The sequence below is a fragment of the Oryctolagus cuniculus genome, chromosome 20, assembly GCF_051225735.1.
Source record: "Oryctolagus cuniculus isolate XC-2025 breed Fujian yellow rabbit chromosome 20, ASM5122573v1, whole genome shotgun sequence".
NCBI lineage: Eukaryota > Metazoa > Chordata > Mammalia > Lagomorpha > Leporidae > Oryctolagus > Oryctolagus cuniculus.
The window spans coordinates 25628271-25646144 of record NC_142886.1 but is presented as its reverse complement, the minus strand read 5'-3'; the positions used below and the strand labels follow the sequence as shown (position 1 = coordinate 25646144).

The 17874-nt window shown below is 43.4% G+C and overlaps 1 protein-coding gene across 31 annotated transcripts in view; it reads left to right on the top strand.

The window, feature by feature from the left end:
• The first annotated feature begins 1312 nt into the window (after positions 1–1312).
• MLH3 (mutL homolog 3) overlaps positions 1313–17874 on the top strand; it is a 38650-nt gene continuing 22088 nt past the window's right edge. For 6 of the 31 annotated variants that reach the window (XM_089322382.1, XM_089322381.1, XM_089322379.1 and 3 more), the window contains exons 1-7: positions 1332–1454; positions 1697–2479; positions 2633–5962; positions 11568–11663; positions 12704–12789; positions 13513–13617; positions 15956–16028. In XM_089322382.1, coding sequence (XP_089178508.1) covers positions 2371–2479; positions 2633–5962; positions 11568–11663; positions 12704–12789; positions 13513–13617; positions 15956–16028 — 3799 coding nt within the window. In that variant the 5' untranslated portion in view covers positions 1332–1454; positions 1697–2370. Of the gene's footprint in view, positions 1455–1696; positions 2480–2632; positions 5963–11567; positions 11664–12703; positions 12790–13512; positions 13618–15955; positions 16029–17874 lie in introns of all 31 variants that reach the window. The other 25 variants (XR_016226611.1, XR_016226610.1, XR_016226612.1 and 22 more) reach the window with 12 other exon arrangements.

The window sequence follows — 17874 nt, the reverse complement described above, 5'->3', positions numbered from 1 at the left end:
TGCTTGGGGTACTTTTTTTCATCTTTGGTGAACTTCATTTTGGGCAAAGTAAGAAGTATGTGTTCAGAAAACATTTGTGGGAAAATGTTGAGGTATTTAAACAGGTCTGAGAGAAAAAGCAGTCACTTGGGAATCATTTCTTTAAGTGGCATCCCTGAAATTTTCTTCTTGAAATTGCATGCCTAATAAGAACAAATACCACAGTTCAGTTTGTTAGCTGTTCAAATTATGTCTTTGAACTTTTGGTTTTCTGAAACTTCTGCTATCATTCCTTTCCTCTGGGTCAGAAATTCACAAGTTATGGGCTGAATTGTACCCCACCCCTCAACCCCGGAAATTCATAGGTTGAATTCCTAATTCCTACGGCCTCAGAAAGTGACTGTATTTGGAAATAGGGCTTTTAAGGAAGCAATTAGGATTAAATGAGGCTGTTAAGGTGGGTCCTAATCCAATGTGACTGGTGCCCTGTAAGAAGAAATTCGGATATGGACATCTGTGTGCACAAGTGAAAGACCACTGATGCAGATGGCCGTGCGCATGCCCAGGAGAGGCCACAGACGACAGCGTCCCTGCCGCCAGCGCGATCTGAATTCTAGCCTGCAGAACCGGGAGAAAATAAAGGTCCACTGTTTAAGTCTTGCGGTATTTTGTTACGGCGGTCCTAGTAAATTTACATAAGCAATGATCAGAATTGTGCTTCATAAGCCCTAGAAGTGGTTTGTTTAATCATTAAACAAGCACATATTAAACACTGGTTCCGACACATTTATCATCAATTCCATTTTGTTAAACGTTTCAATGGAAGCGAGGCAAAGCAAGGGCAGGATTGCGTAACCATTCCCAACACATGTATTCTCGTAGTGTTAGAGTTCTGCTCCTTCAGTTGGAAAGAGACCAAAAGTCAAAGCAGGGGGCTTGGCGCCCTTTGCAAGTTAACAGAGTTAAGCCAATTTTTCTGGCTTTTCCAGCTCCGAAATGTTATGATTCTATGATGGAAGGCCCTGGATTTATTCATGGAGCGCCCACCATTAGGCCAGGCACTGTTGTCATCCTTGGGGGTACCGCAGTAAACCAAATCCTACCCTCATAGAGCTTACATTCTGGAGAGAAGACCCTGGGTAATCTACATGTTGAATTGAATGGCAATTTACTAGGTGTTGGAAAACAGGAAAAATGCACAAACAGCCTTTCACGCCGGGCCAAAGTGGCCAAGAATGAGAATTGGGGGTGCCCCTCGGAAGAGAACCTAAAGAGGTTCCAGGCTGGGGGTGGTGGCGGTGGCGGCGGGGCACACCTGGTGCGCACGCGCACCGCGGTGTCGCGCAGGAAGCGTGAGGTTGGCGCGTCCCTTCGGAAGCGCATGCCCGCGGGCTGGCGCGTGCACGAGCCCGGCGAGCCGAGCGCGCGGCGTCCGAGGCGGTTGGTTACCGAGAGTGGGTGAAGCGCGATTCGAGGTGACTTGGGGGAGAGCGCGCGACCAAAGGATGGTTCGGGAGTTGTGCTAACGGCCGCAGGGCCTGGCGAGCGCCGTGGGCGCCGTGCCGAGCCGGGCGCGCCAGGCTCCGGTTGGTTGCGGCGCGGGGCGCGGGGCGGGGCGGGCCTGAGCCCGGGGTGGAATCAGGAAGTCGTGGCGCTGGGTTTGCTTTCATCGGAATATTTACGAAACGTTTACTCCTCGGTTGCCGCCGGCTGCGAGCCTGGGTATCTCGGAAAGCTTCCGAAGCTCCTGGTTTGGAGATCCAGCCCTAGCACCTGTGAGGGGGCCCGCCGCGCCGTCCTCTCCGGTGCGAAGACGACCGCAGACGTAATGGCCGCACAGTCCTCATACGGTTCTATACCTGCAAGCAAACTTAACGTCGCCTTAGCCCCATCCCATCATGAGTGTGGCCAGGGTCGTGCGTGCCGTGTGTAAAGACAGGACCTTCTAAAAGCTTCCTATCAGAGCAAATACACGAACAAGTTTTAAAATTCAGATGGTAAAGGAAGGCTTACTTGGCGACCGGTCTGTTCCAGTTCCAAACCTCTTTCCCCCGAGGGGACAACATTTATCCAATAATAATAATGATCTCTGGATGTCGCGCTCTGCGTGATACAGTTTGATGTTTTTATTTACAATTGTTGCTTCGCCTTTCCTGTTACAAGATCTTAGCACTTCATTCTAAGCTTTTTTTTTTTTTCTCTCTAAAAGTCATGGTTATTGTGTAATGTATAAATGTTATGAAACTAACAGGCTTTTTTTCATGAATAATTTCTAGTTAATGTTTCTTAGCTGAATTTAATTTAGGCATCTGTTTTTCGTGAAGTGGTTAGAATTTCGAGTACTGTCTTTATGGGTCAACTTTAAGTGTAATTATGATTTCACTTTAGGGCATGTGGACTTTAGAAAGGAGCAATGAAAATTATGAAATTATGAATGTTTCTTTGGATGTTAAATCTGTTGCACCAAGCGTGAGTTTTGTGATCTGCCTAGAAATCAGAGGTATAATTTTTTTGGTTTCACAATTTGGTTTAATAAAAGTTTTCATTTACCAAGTGATATTTCTTCATAATGCCTGGGAGAAATGGGTAACGCTCTGTAACTCTGAAGCTTTGATAGTGTGTGTGGTTTTGTTCTGTTCTTTCCCTCCCATAGGCCAGAGGAGGAAACCAGTGCCTGGCATTCCCACCAGCTGTCTGCCTGCCATGATCAAGTGCTTGTCGGTTGAAGTGCAAGCCAAATTGCGTTCTGGTTTGGCCATAAGCTCCTTAGGCCAATGTGTTGAAGAACTTGTCCTCAACAGCATCGATGCCGAAGCAACATGTGTGGCGGTCAGGGTGAACATGGAAACCTACCAAGTTCAAGTGATAGACAATGGATGTGGAATGGGCAGTGTTGATGTAGACAAGGTGGGGAATCGTTATTTCACCAGTAAATGCACCTCGGTACAGGACCTGGAGAACCCAAGGTTTTATGGTTTCCGAGGGGAGGCCTTGGCAAGTATAGCTGACATGGCCAGTACCATGGAAATTTCATCTAAGAAAAACAGAACAATGAAAACGTTTGTGAAACTGTTTCAGAATGGAAAAGCTCTGAAAGCTTATGAAGCTGATTTGACTAGACCAAGTGCTGGGACAACAGTAACAGTCTATAACTTATTCTACCAGTTGCCTGTAAGGAGGAAATGTATGGATCCTAGACTGGAGTTTGAGAAAGTTAGGCAGAGGATAGAAGCTCTCTCACTCATGCACCCTTCCATTTCTTTCTCTTTAAGAAATGATGTTTCTGGTTCCATGGTTCTTCAGCTCCCTAAAACCAAAGACATGTGTTCCCGATTTTGTCAAATTTATGGATTGAGGAAGTCCCAGAAGTTAAGAGAAATACATTTTAAATATAAGGAGTTTGAGCTTAATGGCTATATCAGCTCTGAAGCACACTACAATAAGAATATGCAGTTTTTGTTTGTGAACAAAAGATTAGTTTTAAGGACAAAGTTGCATAAACTCATTGACTTTTTATTAAGGAAAGAAAGTATTATATGTAAGCCAAAAAGTGGTTCTGCCAGTAGACAAATGAATTCAAGTCCTCGGCATCGATCAACCCCGGAGCTCTATGGGATATACGTGATGAATGTGCAGTGCCCGTTCTGTGAGTATGATGTGTGCATGGAGCCAGCAAAAACACTGATTGAGTTTCAGAACTGGGATACTCCCTTGGTTTGCATTCAGGAAGGAGTGAAACTGTTTTTAAAGCAAGAAAAATTATTTGTGGAATTATCAGGTGAAGACATTAAGGAATTTAATGAAGATAATGATTTTAATTTATTTGGTACTACTCTTCAGAAGCACGTAACCTCTGATGAGAAGTGTGGCCAGGGCAGTTTCCAGGAAGCATGCAATAATATTTTGGATTCCTATGAAATGTTTAACTTACAATCAAAAGCTGTGAAAAGAAAAGTTACTATAGAAAACATAAACACAGAGAATTCTAAGGGTTCAGAAGCTATCAGAAAAAAGACACATGATTCATTTTTGTCCATTCATGAATCAGATGGCCCATTGCGTAATAAAATGGCAGAGTCATCTTTACTCAATGATAACTCTTGCCCAGATTCAAGGATGTTAGAACAAGAGACAGTTGAAGCATCAGACACAAGAGAAAACATAGAACATAAAACTTGCCTTGAACCTAACTCTTTAGAAGATCCACATAGAGCCACTTCAGAAGAGTTTTCAAATGCTTTTCAAACATATCATTTAGAGAAGAATGAGGAAGATCTAGAAGTACAGAAAGAGAGTATGACTGTCAATGGCGTGGCTGCCAACATTCTGAAAAATAATACCATGCAGAATCAACTAGAGAGACTGGGAGATGCTACTGCAATGGGATGCCAGCCTCTGTCTTTTGAGACAACATTATTGAACGTACATAGTGCTCAGGGAGAGAAAGAGAAAAGAAAAGCAGAGCCTGGGGATTGTGGAGGAAGAAGCAACTTTAGTTATGGACAAGTTAAATTATGTTCCACTGGCTTTATCACTCATGTGGTACAAAGTGAGGTGACTCAGCCCACTGGAGCAGAACCTACCTTTAAAAATTACGTTCGACCTGGTCCTGCAAGTGCCCAAGAGATGTTTGGAAGTGGAACACGTCATTCAGTTGAGACTCCAGATGTCAGAGATTTAACCAGCATTTTAAGTAAAGAACCTGCTCAACTGCCCAACAAAAAATTTTGCAGAACAAATGTAGGTAATGGGCTCGAGAAAAGACCCATAGCAATTTACAGAGATTTTGCCATTTTTGAGGAAAGTGGTCGAAAAGCACACACAGACTGTTTATTACCTGATACATCTTTCCCTTTGCAAGGACATATTTCAAGTGGTTGTAAGAAAACAAATACGTTGATTAGTTCATCCAAACCCATAGCCCGTAAGAAGCTATGCTTGCGTTCACCGCTGGGGTCTTTAGAGAAGTTTAAGAGGCAGTATGGGAAGGTTAGTTCTCTGGCTACAGAAGTGAAGGAAAGTAATGCTGACGTCACTAACGGTCTCAGTCCTCAAGTTGTGTCTGAATCTGACATTCCACTGAAAGATCAGAATTGCTCAGACAACTCTGATATTTGTGAAAGTGCGGCCATGAAGTATAATGCGTCCAGCGGTGGTTGTCAGCCGCTGAGTCGCATCCTGTACTCAGAGAAGTTTCCGTTGTCTGAGGAAGAAGGTGGTTTGGAACAACAGATGGCTCATTTGAGAGAAAGTCCTATACCTTTCAAGGAGTTGTCGGACTTTAACAGAAGGCCTTTGGATGTTGAGAAGTCGCCTGAATCACTAGCCTCTAAATTATCCAAACTGAAGGGTTCTGAAAAAGAGACAGAAGCAATGGAAGTGAGTCATTTTAATGAACTTCCAGATTCAAATTCCAATACAGAAGACAGTAATTTGTGCAGTGGCCTAACCCTAGGTTTTTGTAAGTTACTTGAAAGTGAGCATAAAAAAACAGAGACTGACACCAGCTCAAGATCAAATTCTGTTACACAGGGTAATTCCTTCAATAAAGGTAACGAAACACATTCTGACAGCAATACGACAGAGAATTCTGTGATACCGGAAACTCTTTTGGTTTTACCTTACAGTAATTCTGAAGTTATCAATAAAAGTTCAGACATTCTTATCGGAGCTTCAGAACGACAGACAGGAAGTCCCGCCTCTCCCAGTAAAACGTTAATGAGTCAGGTAGAAGATTCCCCAGCCAAACAAAATGAAATTGGTTTTCAGAGTAGCGGATCTAAAGCAAGGGCTTGTTCTGGAAAAGAAGAGTCAACCACATCCTCCTTGGATTGGCAGCAGCACTTTGATGTCGCCCTGGGAAGGATGGTTTACATCAACAAAATGACAGGGCTCAGCACGTTCATTGCTCCTGCTCAGGACATTCAGACCCCTTGTACGAAGGACCTGACAACCGTGCCTGTGGATGTCGTGCTTGGGAATGGTAAGTGTAGCTTGAAATGCTTTTGAAGCTGTGGAATAGTGGCCAAAGAGTAAGGAAACCCGTGTTCAAGGAGACGGTGACAGCCGATAGAACATTTGAAGGCTATTTGTGAAACCTGTGTTTGTGTTTTGTCATATATGAAGATTTTAGGTCCAACACTGTTAGCTATAAAAACTCAGTGAAAAACTGATTGAGGATATAAGTGTATGTAGAACATGTCTAAGAAAGGGGCAAGACAGCCACATTTTAATGGAGTCTGGGAAGATCCACAGTGCTTCCTGACCTCGCTTTCCCCTCCTAGAAATTTGCAGTGCCAGTGTAATATCCTTCTGGAAGTTTCTCTGGCTCCTAAGTTGAGGGCCTGGACAATTCTGTAATTCATCGTAGAGTTCTCAGTAAAATTCATTGTTCAGTACAGTACTATATTTATGGACTTTTTCCCAGAAAGTAGGACTTCACCATAAAATTCTCAAAAGATAGGTTAAGTATATATTTATGTAACTGTACTTTCCAGATGTGCTTTGTTAACAATGCGTATGGTAATCCACTTGATCTATTCCTGGTATAAGTAACTGTTATTCAGGAAGAGAACCACGTGACCTTGGATCCTACAAGGATACATTGTAGGCTAGCCTAGGACTCTGGGCTTAGCTCTCAGTCAACATTAGAAGTGACATTGTTCTGGCAGTATGTTGAGAACCAGATGTTGGGAGATGGTAAAGCTGATTTCCATCTGGCTGTAATCTTGGCTTTGCACTAGGAGGGTAAACATTAAATCTGCATCCACATTAAAAGTCTTAAATGCTGCAAAAGAATGTAAATTGTGTGAATGTAATTGCAGATCAACTCAGTTTCTCCTTAGGATGAATAGCTCTAGCAAGAGGCTTTGATTTCTTTAAGGATGAATAAGAGCTTTGCTTTTCAGTGTTCTCCACGTCTTCCCCCCTTGTGGGGACAAAACATAATCACTCTAGTGACTTGAGAGTATTAAGCGGGAGGAGAAAACCCTTTTCTGTCAGTATTGCTGCAGAGACTACCAAGTTGCTTGTGAAGCGTGTAGTTTCATGTCCTGGTTTAGACTGAATGTTTATCAGAGAGAACTCTTAAACACCTGCACCTCATCTTCCCTATATGTGACTGCTTCTGATGCAGTGCCAGAAAATAACTGGGTTACCTTAAATTGTGAGGTGGCTCTTGCTAGAACAAAGGGAGGAATCTTCACTGCCAAACTCAAACATGTGCTGTTAAATGAACCTAGGTGCATGAAGCATGTCAGCCTTCACTGTCTGGACCAGCGTGCGGCGTGAATGTTTGAGGGCAGGTGAACTCCTCATTTCCTACTGAAAACTATTTTTTTTTCTTAAATTTTTATTTATCTTTATTTTTTTTTTTTGACAGGCAGAGTGGACAGTGAGAGAGAGAGACAGAGAGAAAGGTCTTCCTTTGCCGTTGGTTCACCCTCCAATGGCCGCTGTGGCCGGCGCGCTGTGGCCCACACTGCGGCTGGCACACCGCGCTGATCCGAAGGCAGGAGCCAGGTACTTCTCCTGGTCTCCCATGCGGGGGCAGGGCCCAAGGACTTGGGCCATCCTCCACTGCACCCCCTGGCCACAGCAGAGAGCTGGCCTGGAAGAGGGGCAACCGGGACAGAATCCGGCACCCCGACGGGGACTAGAACCCGGTGTGCCGGTGCCTCAAGGTGGAGGATTAGCCTAGTGAGCCGCGGTGCCGGCCTTGAAAACTATATTTGGTATGGAAGCAAGTTGCGTGAAAAGGTAGCCTCTCGGCCCCATTCTCTCAGGTGGAATGCTGCCTTTCTGGAAAAGGCTGTTGTACAACAGAAATGTTACGTGAGATGCATTGTGAAGGGATATATTTTATTGTATGTAAGAGGATCTGTAAAGGTAATTTTAGGAAGTAGTGTCAGGGCTGGTGTTGTGGCCTGCCAGAGAAAGCTGCTTCCTGCAATGCCAGCATCCCATATGGGTGCTGGTTTGTGTCTCAGCTGCTCCACTTCCCATCCAGCTCCCTGCTAATGGCCTGGCAAAAGCAATGGAAGATGGCACAGGTGCTTGGGCCGATAGTAGCCACATGGGCGACCTGGAAGAAACTCCTGGCTCCTGGCTTTGGCTGTTGCACCCATCTGGGGAGTGAACCATGGATGGAGATCTCTCTGTCTCTCCCTCTCTGTGATTTTGACTTTCAAATAAATAAGTAATTAAAAAAAAATAGTAGTGTCAAAACTCTAAGCCATAGTGATTTAAAAAAATCTTTAACTCCATTTTTTGCATTACAATTTTTTAATGGTTTTTATATGTATTTGAAAGGCAGAGTGACAGGGAGGGAGAGAAGAGAGATTGAGATCTTTCATCTGCTGGTTCACTTCCCAAATAACCACAATGGCTGGCGCTGGGCCAGGCCAAAGCCAGGAGCCTGGAACTCCATCCAGGTCTCCCATGTGGGTTTAGGGGCCCAAGTGCTTAGGCTGTCTTCCGCTGCTTTCCCAGGTGGATTAGCAGTGGGCTGGATTGGAAATAAAGGAGCCAGAACTCAAACTGGCACCCATATGAGATGCCAGCATGGCATAATGCTGGCCCCTAACTCCATTCTTTCCAATACCAGTTATAGAATACTTTGTTTCTCCTTGTACTTTAGTTTTATCATTCTTAGTTACTATCTCTCTTTCCAGTTCTAGTCCTGCAGATTTATTTTTTGAAGCAATCATTTCATCATGTTTTTCTCCTTTTTAAAAATTGTCATCTGCATTATTTCTGAAACTCAAATCTAATTGTCCTCCTGAGAGATAAGTAGAATTTGGATCATATCTTACCAGACTTTGGAGTTTGACTTGATAACTTATCATTCATTCATCTATTTATTTATGTATTCATTCAACATTTGGGGTTTTTTTTTGTTTCATTTATTTTCATTTTATTTGAAAGGCGGAGACAAGAGGAAGATCTCTGCTTGCTCAGTCTCCAGATGCTTACAACGTCTGTGGCTGAGATGGGCTGAAGGCAGGTGCCAGGGACTCGATTCTTGTCTCCCACATGAGTGGCAGGAACCCAAGTACTTGAACCATCATCTGCTGCCACCCAGGGTGCACATTAGCAGCAAACGGGACCAGAAGCATAGAAACTGGGACTCAAATCAGGCACTCCAATATGGGATGTGTCCCAAGTGACAACGGCTGTGCCAAATGCTCACCTCTGTTCTTTCAACATTTGTTGATCATTCACACTGTGCAAGGAGTTGTCACATTGAAGTTTTTTTTGTATGGAATAGTATGAATGTTTATTTTTCTGTATGATTTTTTTTCACTGTCCTGTTTTTACAATATAGAAAACTCTGTTCTTTGAATAGCTCTAGTAAATATAAATTTAATTTTTCCACTTTGGGGTATAAATTTTTCTACTTTGGGGTATAAATAGAGCTAAAAAATTATATACCCATCCCGCCCCAAAAAATCTTTTAAAATTGTTGAGTTAATATGACTATTAATCTTGTTCAGCAATTTGATGCAAATGCCTAAATACAAAAAGTCATTTAGTAAGTACTACCCAGGAAGGCTTAATACTTAAGATAGCTTCTTAAAAATCAGAAAAACTAGTAGCATTTGATTGCACCTTCAAATTTTTATTTATTTATTTATTTATTTTTTTGACAGGCAGAGTGGACAGTGAGAGAGAGAGAGAGAGAGAGACAGAGAGAAAGGTCTTCCTTTGCCGTTGGTTCACCCTCCAATGGCCGCCACGGCCGGCGCGCTGCGGCCGGCGCACCACGCTGATCCGATGGCAGGAGCCAGGAGCCAGGTACTTTTCCTGGTCTCCCATGGGGTGCAGGGTCCAAGCACTTGGGCCATCCTCCACTGCACTCCCTGGCCACAGCAGAGAGCTGGCCTGGAAGAGGGGCAACCGGGACAGAATCTGGCGCCCCGACTGGGACTAGAACCCAGTGTGCGGGCGCTACAAGGTGGAGGATTAGCCTAGTGAGCCGCGGCGCCGGCCGCTCCTTCAAATTTTTATAAGCAAAACATTCTCAAGCAATGCAATCTACAACTGGAATTGATACTCCACGAACACTTTCTGCACACTGTATATAAATACACATCACAACAGGGCAATTAGAATTAACATAGAGTATGTACAAAATGAACAAAGTTTAGGTTTAGACCAAAAACTTATTGCAATCTTTTGAAAAATAACTTGATTAGATATTACTGTATTCTCTTACACTAATTTACACTTGGACAAATTTTAATTAAACAGACTAGATTGAGGTGCTAAGAATGTTTGCACTATCTCCACTTAGAGTTACTGCACTATAATCTTATAAATCCAAATTTCAAAAGGAAGATATTTTAATGAATTAATGGAGTCCTCTTTTGGATTACTTATTTCTACTGCCTGTATCTTGCATGTTCACATGAACATATATAGACAATATATCCACCTGTAGAGTCCTTGTAGGAAGTGTCATGATCACACAATAACAGTTACTGAGGAGTAAAGTACCGAAAGAAATGTCTGAATTCCAACGTTTGTTTTCTTATAATAAAATCGAGAGTCCTATTACAACAGGCTCCTAAATTCGTAGAGTTTTTGAATTTCTGAAACTGATTTAGGTTATATTGACATTGAAAATTAATTGACTTTCAGGAGTTCACAGTCTGTTAGGGAAGACAGCTGTCTAAACATAATTAGAATGATGTAAATGTTCTCATAGTGAAATATATAAATGTTGTTCCAAGTTGTTGGTGACAGTACACTCTGTCTTACACTGGGTTTTTCTAGATAATCCTTTTTTGAAGAGGTTGTTCTCTTTATTGTAGGGTGTTTAACAGCAACCCTGGCGTTTATCTGCTAGGTACCAGTAGCATTCTTCACCCGAGTTGTTTTCAATGAACAATATCCCAAGACGTTGCCAGATGTCTCCCTATGATAAGTTGCCCCTATTGAGAACCCTGTGACGCAGGTTGTCATTCTGTTCCATAGAGATGGACAATGGGACTAGCATTCATTAGACTCCTAAGGGCTGGCATTGTGGCACCAGCATTGCATGTCAGAGCTTCCATACAGATGGACAATGGAACTAGCATTCATGTGGACTCCTGAGGGCTGGCGTCGTGGCACCAGCACCGCGTGTCAGAGCGCTGGTTAGGGTCCCATCTGCTCCACTTGCAATCCAGCTCTCTGCTAATGCACCTGAGAAGTCAGCTGAAGATGGCCAGTGTTCTTGGGCCCCTGCCATCCATGTGGGAGACTGGAATTGAGTTCGTGGCTCTGACTATGGCCTGATCCAGCCCCAACTGTGGGACTTATTTTGGATGGAAGATTGATATTCTGTTCTCTCTCCCTCTCTCTCATCCATATCTGTCTTTCTCCCTCCTTGTCAACTGGCCTTTCAAATAAATAAATCTCTTTTAAAAATGTAAATTTCTAAATTAGAATAATTTCATTAAAGAATTTAGGATTCTCAGTCCAGTGTTTGGCAGATTGCCTTGTGTCTTAATTCATTTGGTGCAGAAAGAGATTTTATGTAATTTAACTTTTTACTACTTTATATTTTGAGCTTAAGTTTCTAGGTTTTTCCTTTTTATGTTTAGGGTCTCAGTACAGATGTCATCCTTTTAGAAGTGACCTTGTTCTTCCTTTCCTTCCAAGAGTTCAGGAGAGGACTGTGGCGAGACAGAGTGACAGAGGTAGGGGCAATAACATTGCCTGGACACCTTGTACACGCCGTGCCACCTCACGCACAGAACAAAACAGGGCTGCATTAGTAAGCTTGATCAGTGCCAGCTGTGCCTTATTGGAACCAGGAATTCCCCATGGCCCTATTTCACAGCAGAACTAAGTAACTCAGTGTATGCATTTAGATCAGAAATTACTTTTCCAGACTTGAGGTTAATACTGGGTGATTATGCAGTCTGTGGTGCTTTGTGATCAGGGAGATGTTTCTGATTTTTAACGATGGGGGTCACATTGCATGCTGCAAGAGCTTTATCTAAGTAAAACTGAAAAAAGCGACAGACATCTTTTTTTTTTTTTTTTTTTTTTTTTTTGACAGGCAGAGTGGACAGTGAGAGAGAGAGACAGAGAGAAAGGTCTTCCTTTGCTGTTGGTTCACCCTCCAATGGCCGCCGCTGCTAGCGCGCTGCGGCTGGCGCACCGCGCTGATCCGATGGCAGGAGCCAGGTGCTTCTCCTGGTCTCCCATGGGGTGCAGGGCCCAAGTACTTGGGCCATCCTCCACTGCACTCCCTGGCCACAGCAGAGAGCTGGCCTCGAAGAGGGGCAACCGGGACAGAATCTGGCGCCCCGACCGGGACTAGAACCCGGTGTGCCAGCGCTACAAGGTGGAGGATTAGCCTGTTGAACCGCGGCGCTGACCTAGACATCTATTTTTTAAATTTTTACTAAAAATACATGTTTTTGTGTTTTTTTTTTAACCTATAGGCAGTGAGGCAACAAATTTAATTTGAGCCATTGCTTTTTCGGGACTTGTATTTTGAAGTACCTTTTGTAAACAGTTGGGAGAAAAGCTATAATAGAAGATACAGCCATCAACTCTAGTTTAAAAAGTAGCAGAGCAGAACAGCTTGGAGTTAAAGCAAACACTGAACATCTGTAGAATGTGGGGCAGTGTATCTGATCTTGGGTCTTGAGGCTACAGCCAAGGGAAGTGGGGTTCACCCTTTTTCCTGGGCTCTGGGTGCCAGCTGAATCTTTCCCATTTGCCCTAGATACTGTGGAGGATGCTGTTGGCAGTGAATCCCTGAAGTCTTTGCTCTCAGAATGGGACAACCCAGTATTTACCCGCTACCCAGAGGTGGGCGTGCAGCAGTTTTTATTTGCCTGTTATGTTAAAATTTGAACTTCATTTAAGCTGAGTACGGACACAAATGTATAATTGTGAATAGAAACTGAGTATGTTTCCAGGTAATTTATTTGGAAATTAATGCTTAATGTGGAGAGGAAAAATGAGAATTCATAGCATTTTGGAAGGATTAAACCTGTATACTCAGAGTGTGAATAGTGAATGTGTTTATCGCTGTTGGAAACCCTGACATAGCGGTGGTGCAGTGTTCAGGCTGGTGATGAGAAAACTGCCATCATTAGATAAAGCGGTGAAGCCTCTTCTGGAGGACCGGCTTGTCCGTAGACGTGGGCGTCTGTCCGCAGTGTGAATGCACAGAACGTGGGCGTCTGTCCGCAGTGTGAATGCACAGAACGTACCTCCTACACTGCAGGGTGTGCATAACAAGTGAGCTCTCCATCACTGATTTGTTTAGTCAGGATCTTTAAGGTCTTTGGAGCGTAGACAGATTGTTGATCTGAAGCAGTATTGGTTTTTGTCATTTTGTTTAAACAAACTTACTTAAGATGATTATTCATAGAGCTTTTTGAATTTCTGTAAGTTCCCTGAATTCAAGCCATCTTTAATAGATTATATGAGAGTGAATATTTTTAAAGCACTTTGAAATCTTTGGTAAAACATTTCTGCAGACACAACAATTAACATTTAAATGACATTTGTGCTGGGTCTTTCTAGGTTGCTGTTGATGTAAGCAGTGGCCAGGCTGAGAGCTTAGCGGTTAAAATTCACAACATTTTGTATCCGTATCGTTTCACCAAAGAAATGATTCATTCAATGCAGGTAAAAGATTGACTTTGAAATCTCATGAAAATATATATAAGGCCTAAGCTGGATTAACTCTCACGACATTGAATTTATTTAGTGATATAGACCACCTTGGTCTTGGCACATGCTTGTTTTTGTTTTTGTTTTTATCTCACCGGAACTTGACTGTTGGAAGAAAAGCATAGGATTAATTATAATTGCAAAGAAAGAAATGTCCTCAGTGGTGAGAGCAGGTTTGGGGAGACTCAGTTATGAATTAGACTCTCAGTTTCAGTGATTGTTAACGTATTTCTGCAGATTATATGTATTTGTATTTGACAGTAATTTTTAAATCAGCAAAATAGCATTGGAGACTTTGTCCTTAAATGTACAGCAGTGCCCTTTAGAAAATGACCACAGGGCCTGGTGTTGTGGCCTGGTGAGTAATGCCACCTCCTGTGACGCTGGAATCCCTAACCCTAGCCCCTAACCCCTAACCCTAACCGGTTTGTGTCCTGGCTGCTCCACTTCTGATCCGTCTCCCTACTGATGGCCTGGCCCAGTGCTGGCTGTTGCGGCCATTTGAGGAGTGAACAGTGAATGGAAGCCCTCACTCTTTCTTTCCTTTTCCTTTTCTCTTTCTTACAAGCAGAGTTAGACAGAGAGAGAGAGACAGAGAGAAAGGTCTTCCTTCCGTTGGTTCACCCCGCAAATGGCTGCTACACCGGCGCGCTGCGCTGATCCAAAGCCAGGAGCCAGGTGCTTCTCCTGGTCTCCCATGGGGTGCAGGGCCCAAGCACTTGGGCCATCCTCCACTGCACTCCCTGGCCACAGCAGAGAGCTGGCCTGGAAGAGGGGCAACCGGGACAGAATCCGGCGCCCCGACCGGGACTAGAACCCGGTGTGCCAGCGCTGCTAGGTGGAGGATTAGCCTAGTGAGCCGCGGCGCTGGCCAGCCCTCACTCTTTCTATCTCTCCCTTACTCTCTGTAACTTTGCCTTTTAAATAGATAAATAAACCTTAAAAAAGAAAAAGAAAATGACTGTATTTGCCGTGAGACTACAAAAGCTTCAGAAGCCCCAGGTTGAGGCGCTCCGTGAGCAAAGGGATTCCTGGGCTCATTTGCTTTTCTACTTTGCCCTCTGTTCATCACTGTGGCTGTTGTACTCACCTTGTTTTTAGGTTTTTTAATGAATTTTTTAACGATTTCTTTATTTTATTTGAAAGGCAGAGCTACAGTGAGAGAGAGAGAGAGAGAGTTACTTCCATCTGCTGGTTCACTCCCCAAATGGCTGCAACAGCCAGGGCTGGGCCAGACCAAAGTCAGGAGCTTCTTCCAGGTCTCCCACGTGGGTGCAGGGGCCCAAGCACTCGGGCCATTCCTTTGCTGCTTTCCCAGCTGTGCTAGCAGGGAGCTGGCTCAGAAGTGGAGCAGCTGGGAATTGGTATGCTGGCGCTGCAAGCCACGGCCTAACCTTCTGTGCCACGGTACCAGTACCTACCTTGTTTTCATTTTGGAAGCAAATTAGAAGGGTAGACAGATGTAGTTAACCTCCTAACCTGGCATTGAGTTTACCAGAAAAAGTGGGTGTTAATCCACAAGGTCTAAAGCCCTGGTGGCTTTAAAAGAAAAAAAACAAAACTTTATATGTTTGTTTATTTCAAAGGCAGAGACACATAGATAAGTCAAGAAAGCACTTCCGTTCACTGGTTCACGCCCCAGATGCCTGCAACAGCCAGGGCTGGGCCAGGCTAGAGTCAGGAGGCAGGAACTCAGTCCATGTCTCCTGCATGGGAGGCAGGGATCCAGGTACTTGAGCCAGCGCCTGCTGCCACCAGGTGTGCATTATCAGGAAGCTGGATTAGAAGTGGAGCCAGGACTTGAACCCAGGCAGCCTGATGTGGGGGTGACTTCCCAAGTGGTATCCTTAGCACAGTGCCAAACACCTGCCCCGCCAGTGGCCTTTGTTGCTGTAATGGACTGGCTCCTCCACAATGGTTTGTCTTGTTTCTGCATGAAGTTTTAAAATTTGTTTCAGCCTATTTACTAGCAGGCTGTACTTACATAGACGGTCCTGTGGTCATATTACCCATTAAGAGTCACTCTCTTGGGAGCATTTCATATCTACTCGGAAGCTTTGTTAGAGTGTCCCTCTCAGGTGTCTGTCAGTCTTCCTTTGTGGTCTCTCATTCTGTGTCTGATCTCTCTCCCTGCCCGTTCTTTGTCTTCCTAATGACTCCCTCAGCTCCATCAGCCCTAGATTATGAGTGTTATAATGAAGACAACTCACAGTACGGTTTTATCGTTTTCTGTGTAAATAAGCCTTTGTTCATTTTTGTGTAGTGTTGTGTCACATATTTGAATGTATTGCAGGTTCTCCAGCAAGTGGATAACAAGTTTATTGCCTGTTTAATGAGCACTAAAACTGAAGAGAATGGCAAAGCAGGTAAGAATGGGGTTTTAGCCTCAATTTAATAACCAGCAAGTCTTCTGATAACCTTTTTAAGGTTATTTTTGATATACCATACAGTTTCAGTGATTTTTATAGATGAAGGAAAACTAGTCTAAATTAATAATATCATGAATCAACAATTTTAAATTACAATTTAATTTCTGTATGTAGATATACTTACATATGCATAAAATACATAGTAAAATATTAGCAGCAGTTCCCATGTGAGTAAAAATGGTGTGCAAAGGGGGAATTTCATCTTTTATTCTGCAAAATATTTTATATTATTTGACTTGTAAATATTTTCATGTTTTCTCTTCATAATGATAGAAAATCTATGTGATGAACTCTGTTAGGTTTATCGAGAGTTACTTAGAACTGCCTGGTGACCTGCCCTAGTGAAACACTAATAGTATGTTACATTGACTGATTCAACAAATATTTTTTTAAATATTATTTATCTGAAAAGCAGAGTAATGGGGAGAGACAGAGAGAGAGAAAGAGAGAGAGAGAGAGAGAGATCTTTTACCCACTGGTTTACTCTTCAAATGGCCACAATAGCCAAGGCTGAGCCAGGCCAAAGCCAGGGCCAAGAACTCTATTTGGGTCTTTAACTTGGGTGGCAGACTCAAGCTCTTGAGCCATCACCTGCTGCTTCCTAGGTACATTAGCAAGGTGCTTGATTGGAAGCAGCAGCTGGGACTTGAACCAGCACTTTGAAATGGAATGTGGACATCCCAAGCATTGCCTTAACTCCCTGTGCTACAATGCCTGCCCCTCATTGAACGAATATTGATTGAATTCCTGTTGTATACTGGGGAATATACCAGGCCTAAGGATACGATGATGGGAAAAGCTATACTCATGAGAAACAGATAAATAACAAACGTAAAATTGTAACGCTAGCTTATGTTGTAAAAAATGCAAGATGCTATATGAACCTGTATTGGGAGATTTGATTTTGTCGGAGGGGCCAAGAAAAAGTTTCTTGGTAAAGTGAGATCTGAAGATCTGAAGCATGAGCATGAGTTAACTGGGTGCAGAAGGGAGGGAGTGACATATGCAGAAGCAGAGCAAGTGTAGCTGGACATGAGGCTGGAGAGCAGTCAGAGGAGCCAGACCTTGAATAACAGTTATAAACTTTTCTTTGTCCCAACACCGAGGGGAAACAATCAAAAGCTATTTATTTATTTATTTATTTGGTGTCATTTTGGGGGTGGTATGTACCACATCACATTTGCTGTTTGGAAAGAATGTTCTGATTGTAGTATGGAGAATGGGTTGGCAGTGGGAGTGGAATTCCAGTAACTGCAGAGCAAGTGATGTGGAAAGATATCACAGTCTTTAAGAAACAATGGTTAGCTGAGACCAGGACAGACTAGTGAGAAATAAATGAAAACATATTTAGGGAATAGACTCAGCAGGGCTTGGTGATGCACTGGATATGGGGAGGGTGTCTCAAAGGTGACCCTGGTTTTCTTCCTTCCATAGCTCAGTGGATGATGTTGCAGGGTGACGTTGGAGGTAGAGCAGACTGGGAAGGGGAACATCGTGAGATAAGAGATGCCAGGAACGGAGCGGATCCTGCAGCTCTGGACTGGAAAAGTGCTGTTCTGATCTAGGGATACAAGTTTAAGTTTTCAGCATAAAATTTGTCATTGAACGCCTAGCATAAACTTTTATCATCTAGAAAAAAGAATGAGTAGTGAGGAGAGGCCCTGAATCTAGAGTAATTCAACATGTGATGGCTGGGTAGAAAAGGGTGAGCCAGCAAAAGAGGTTGTGAAGGAATTGCTAGAGATACAGGAGGAAAACAGAAGAATGTTGTGTTGCAAAGCCA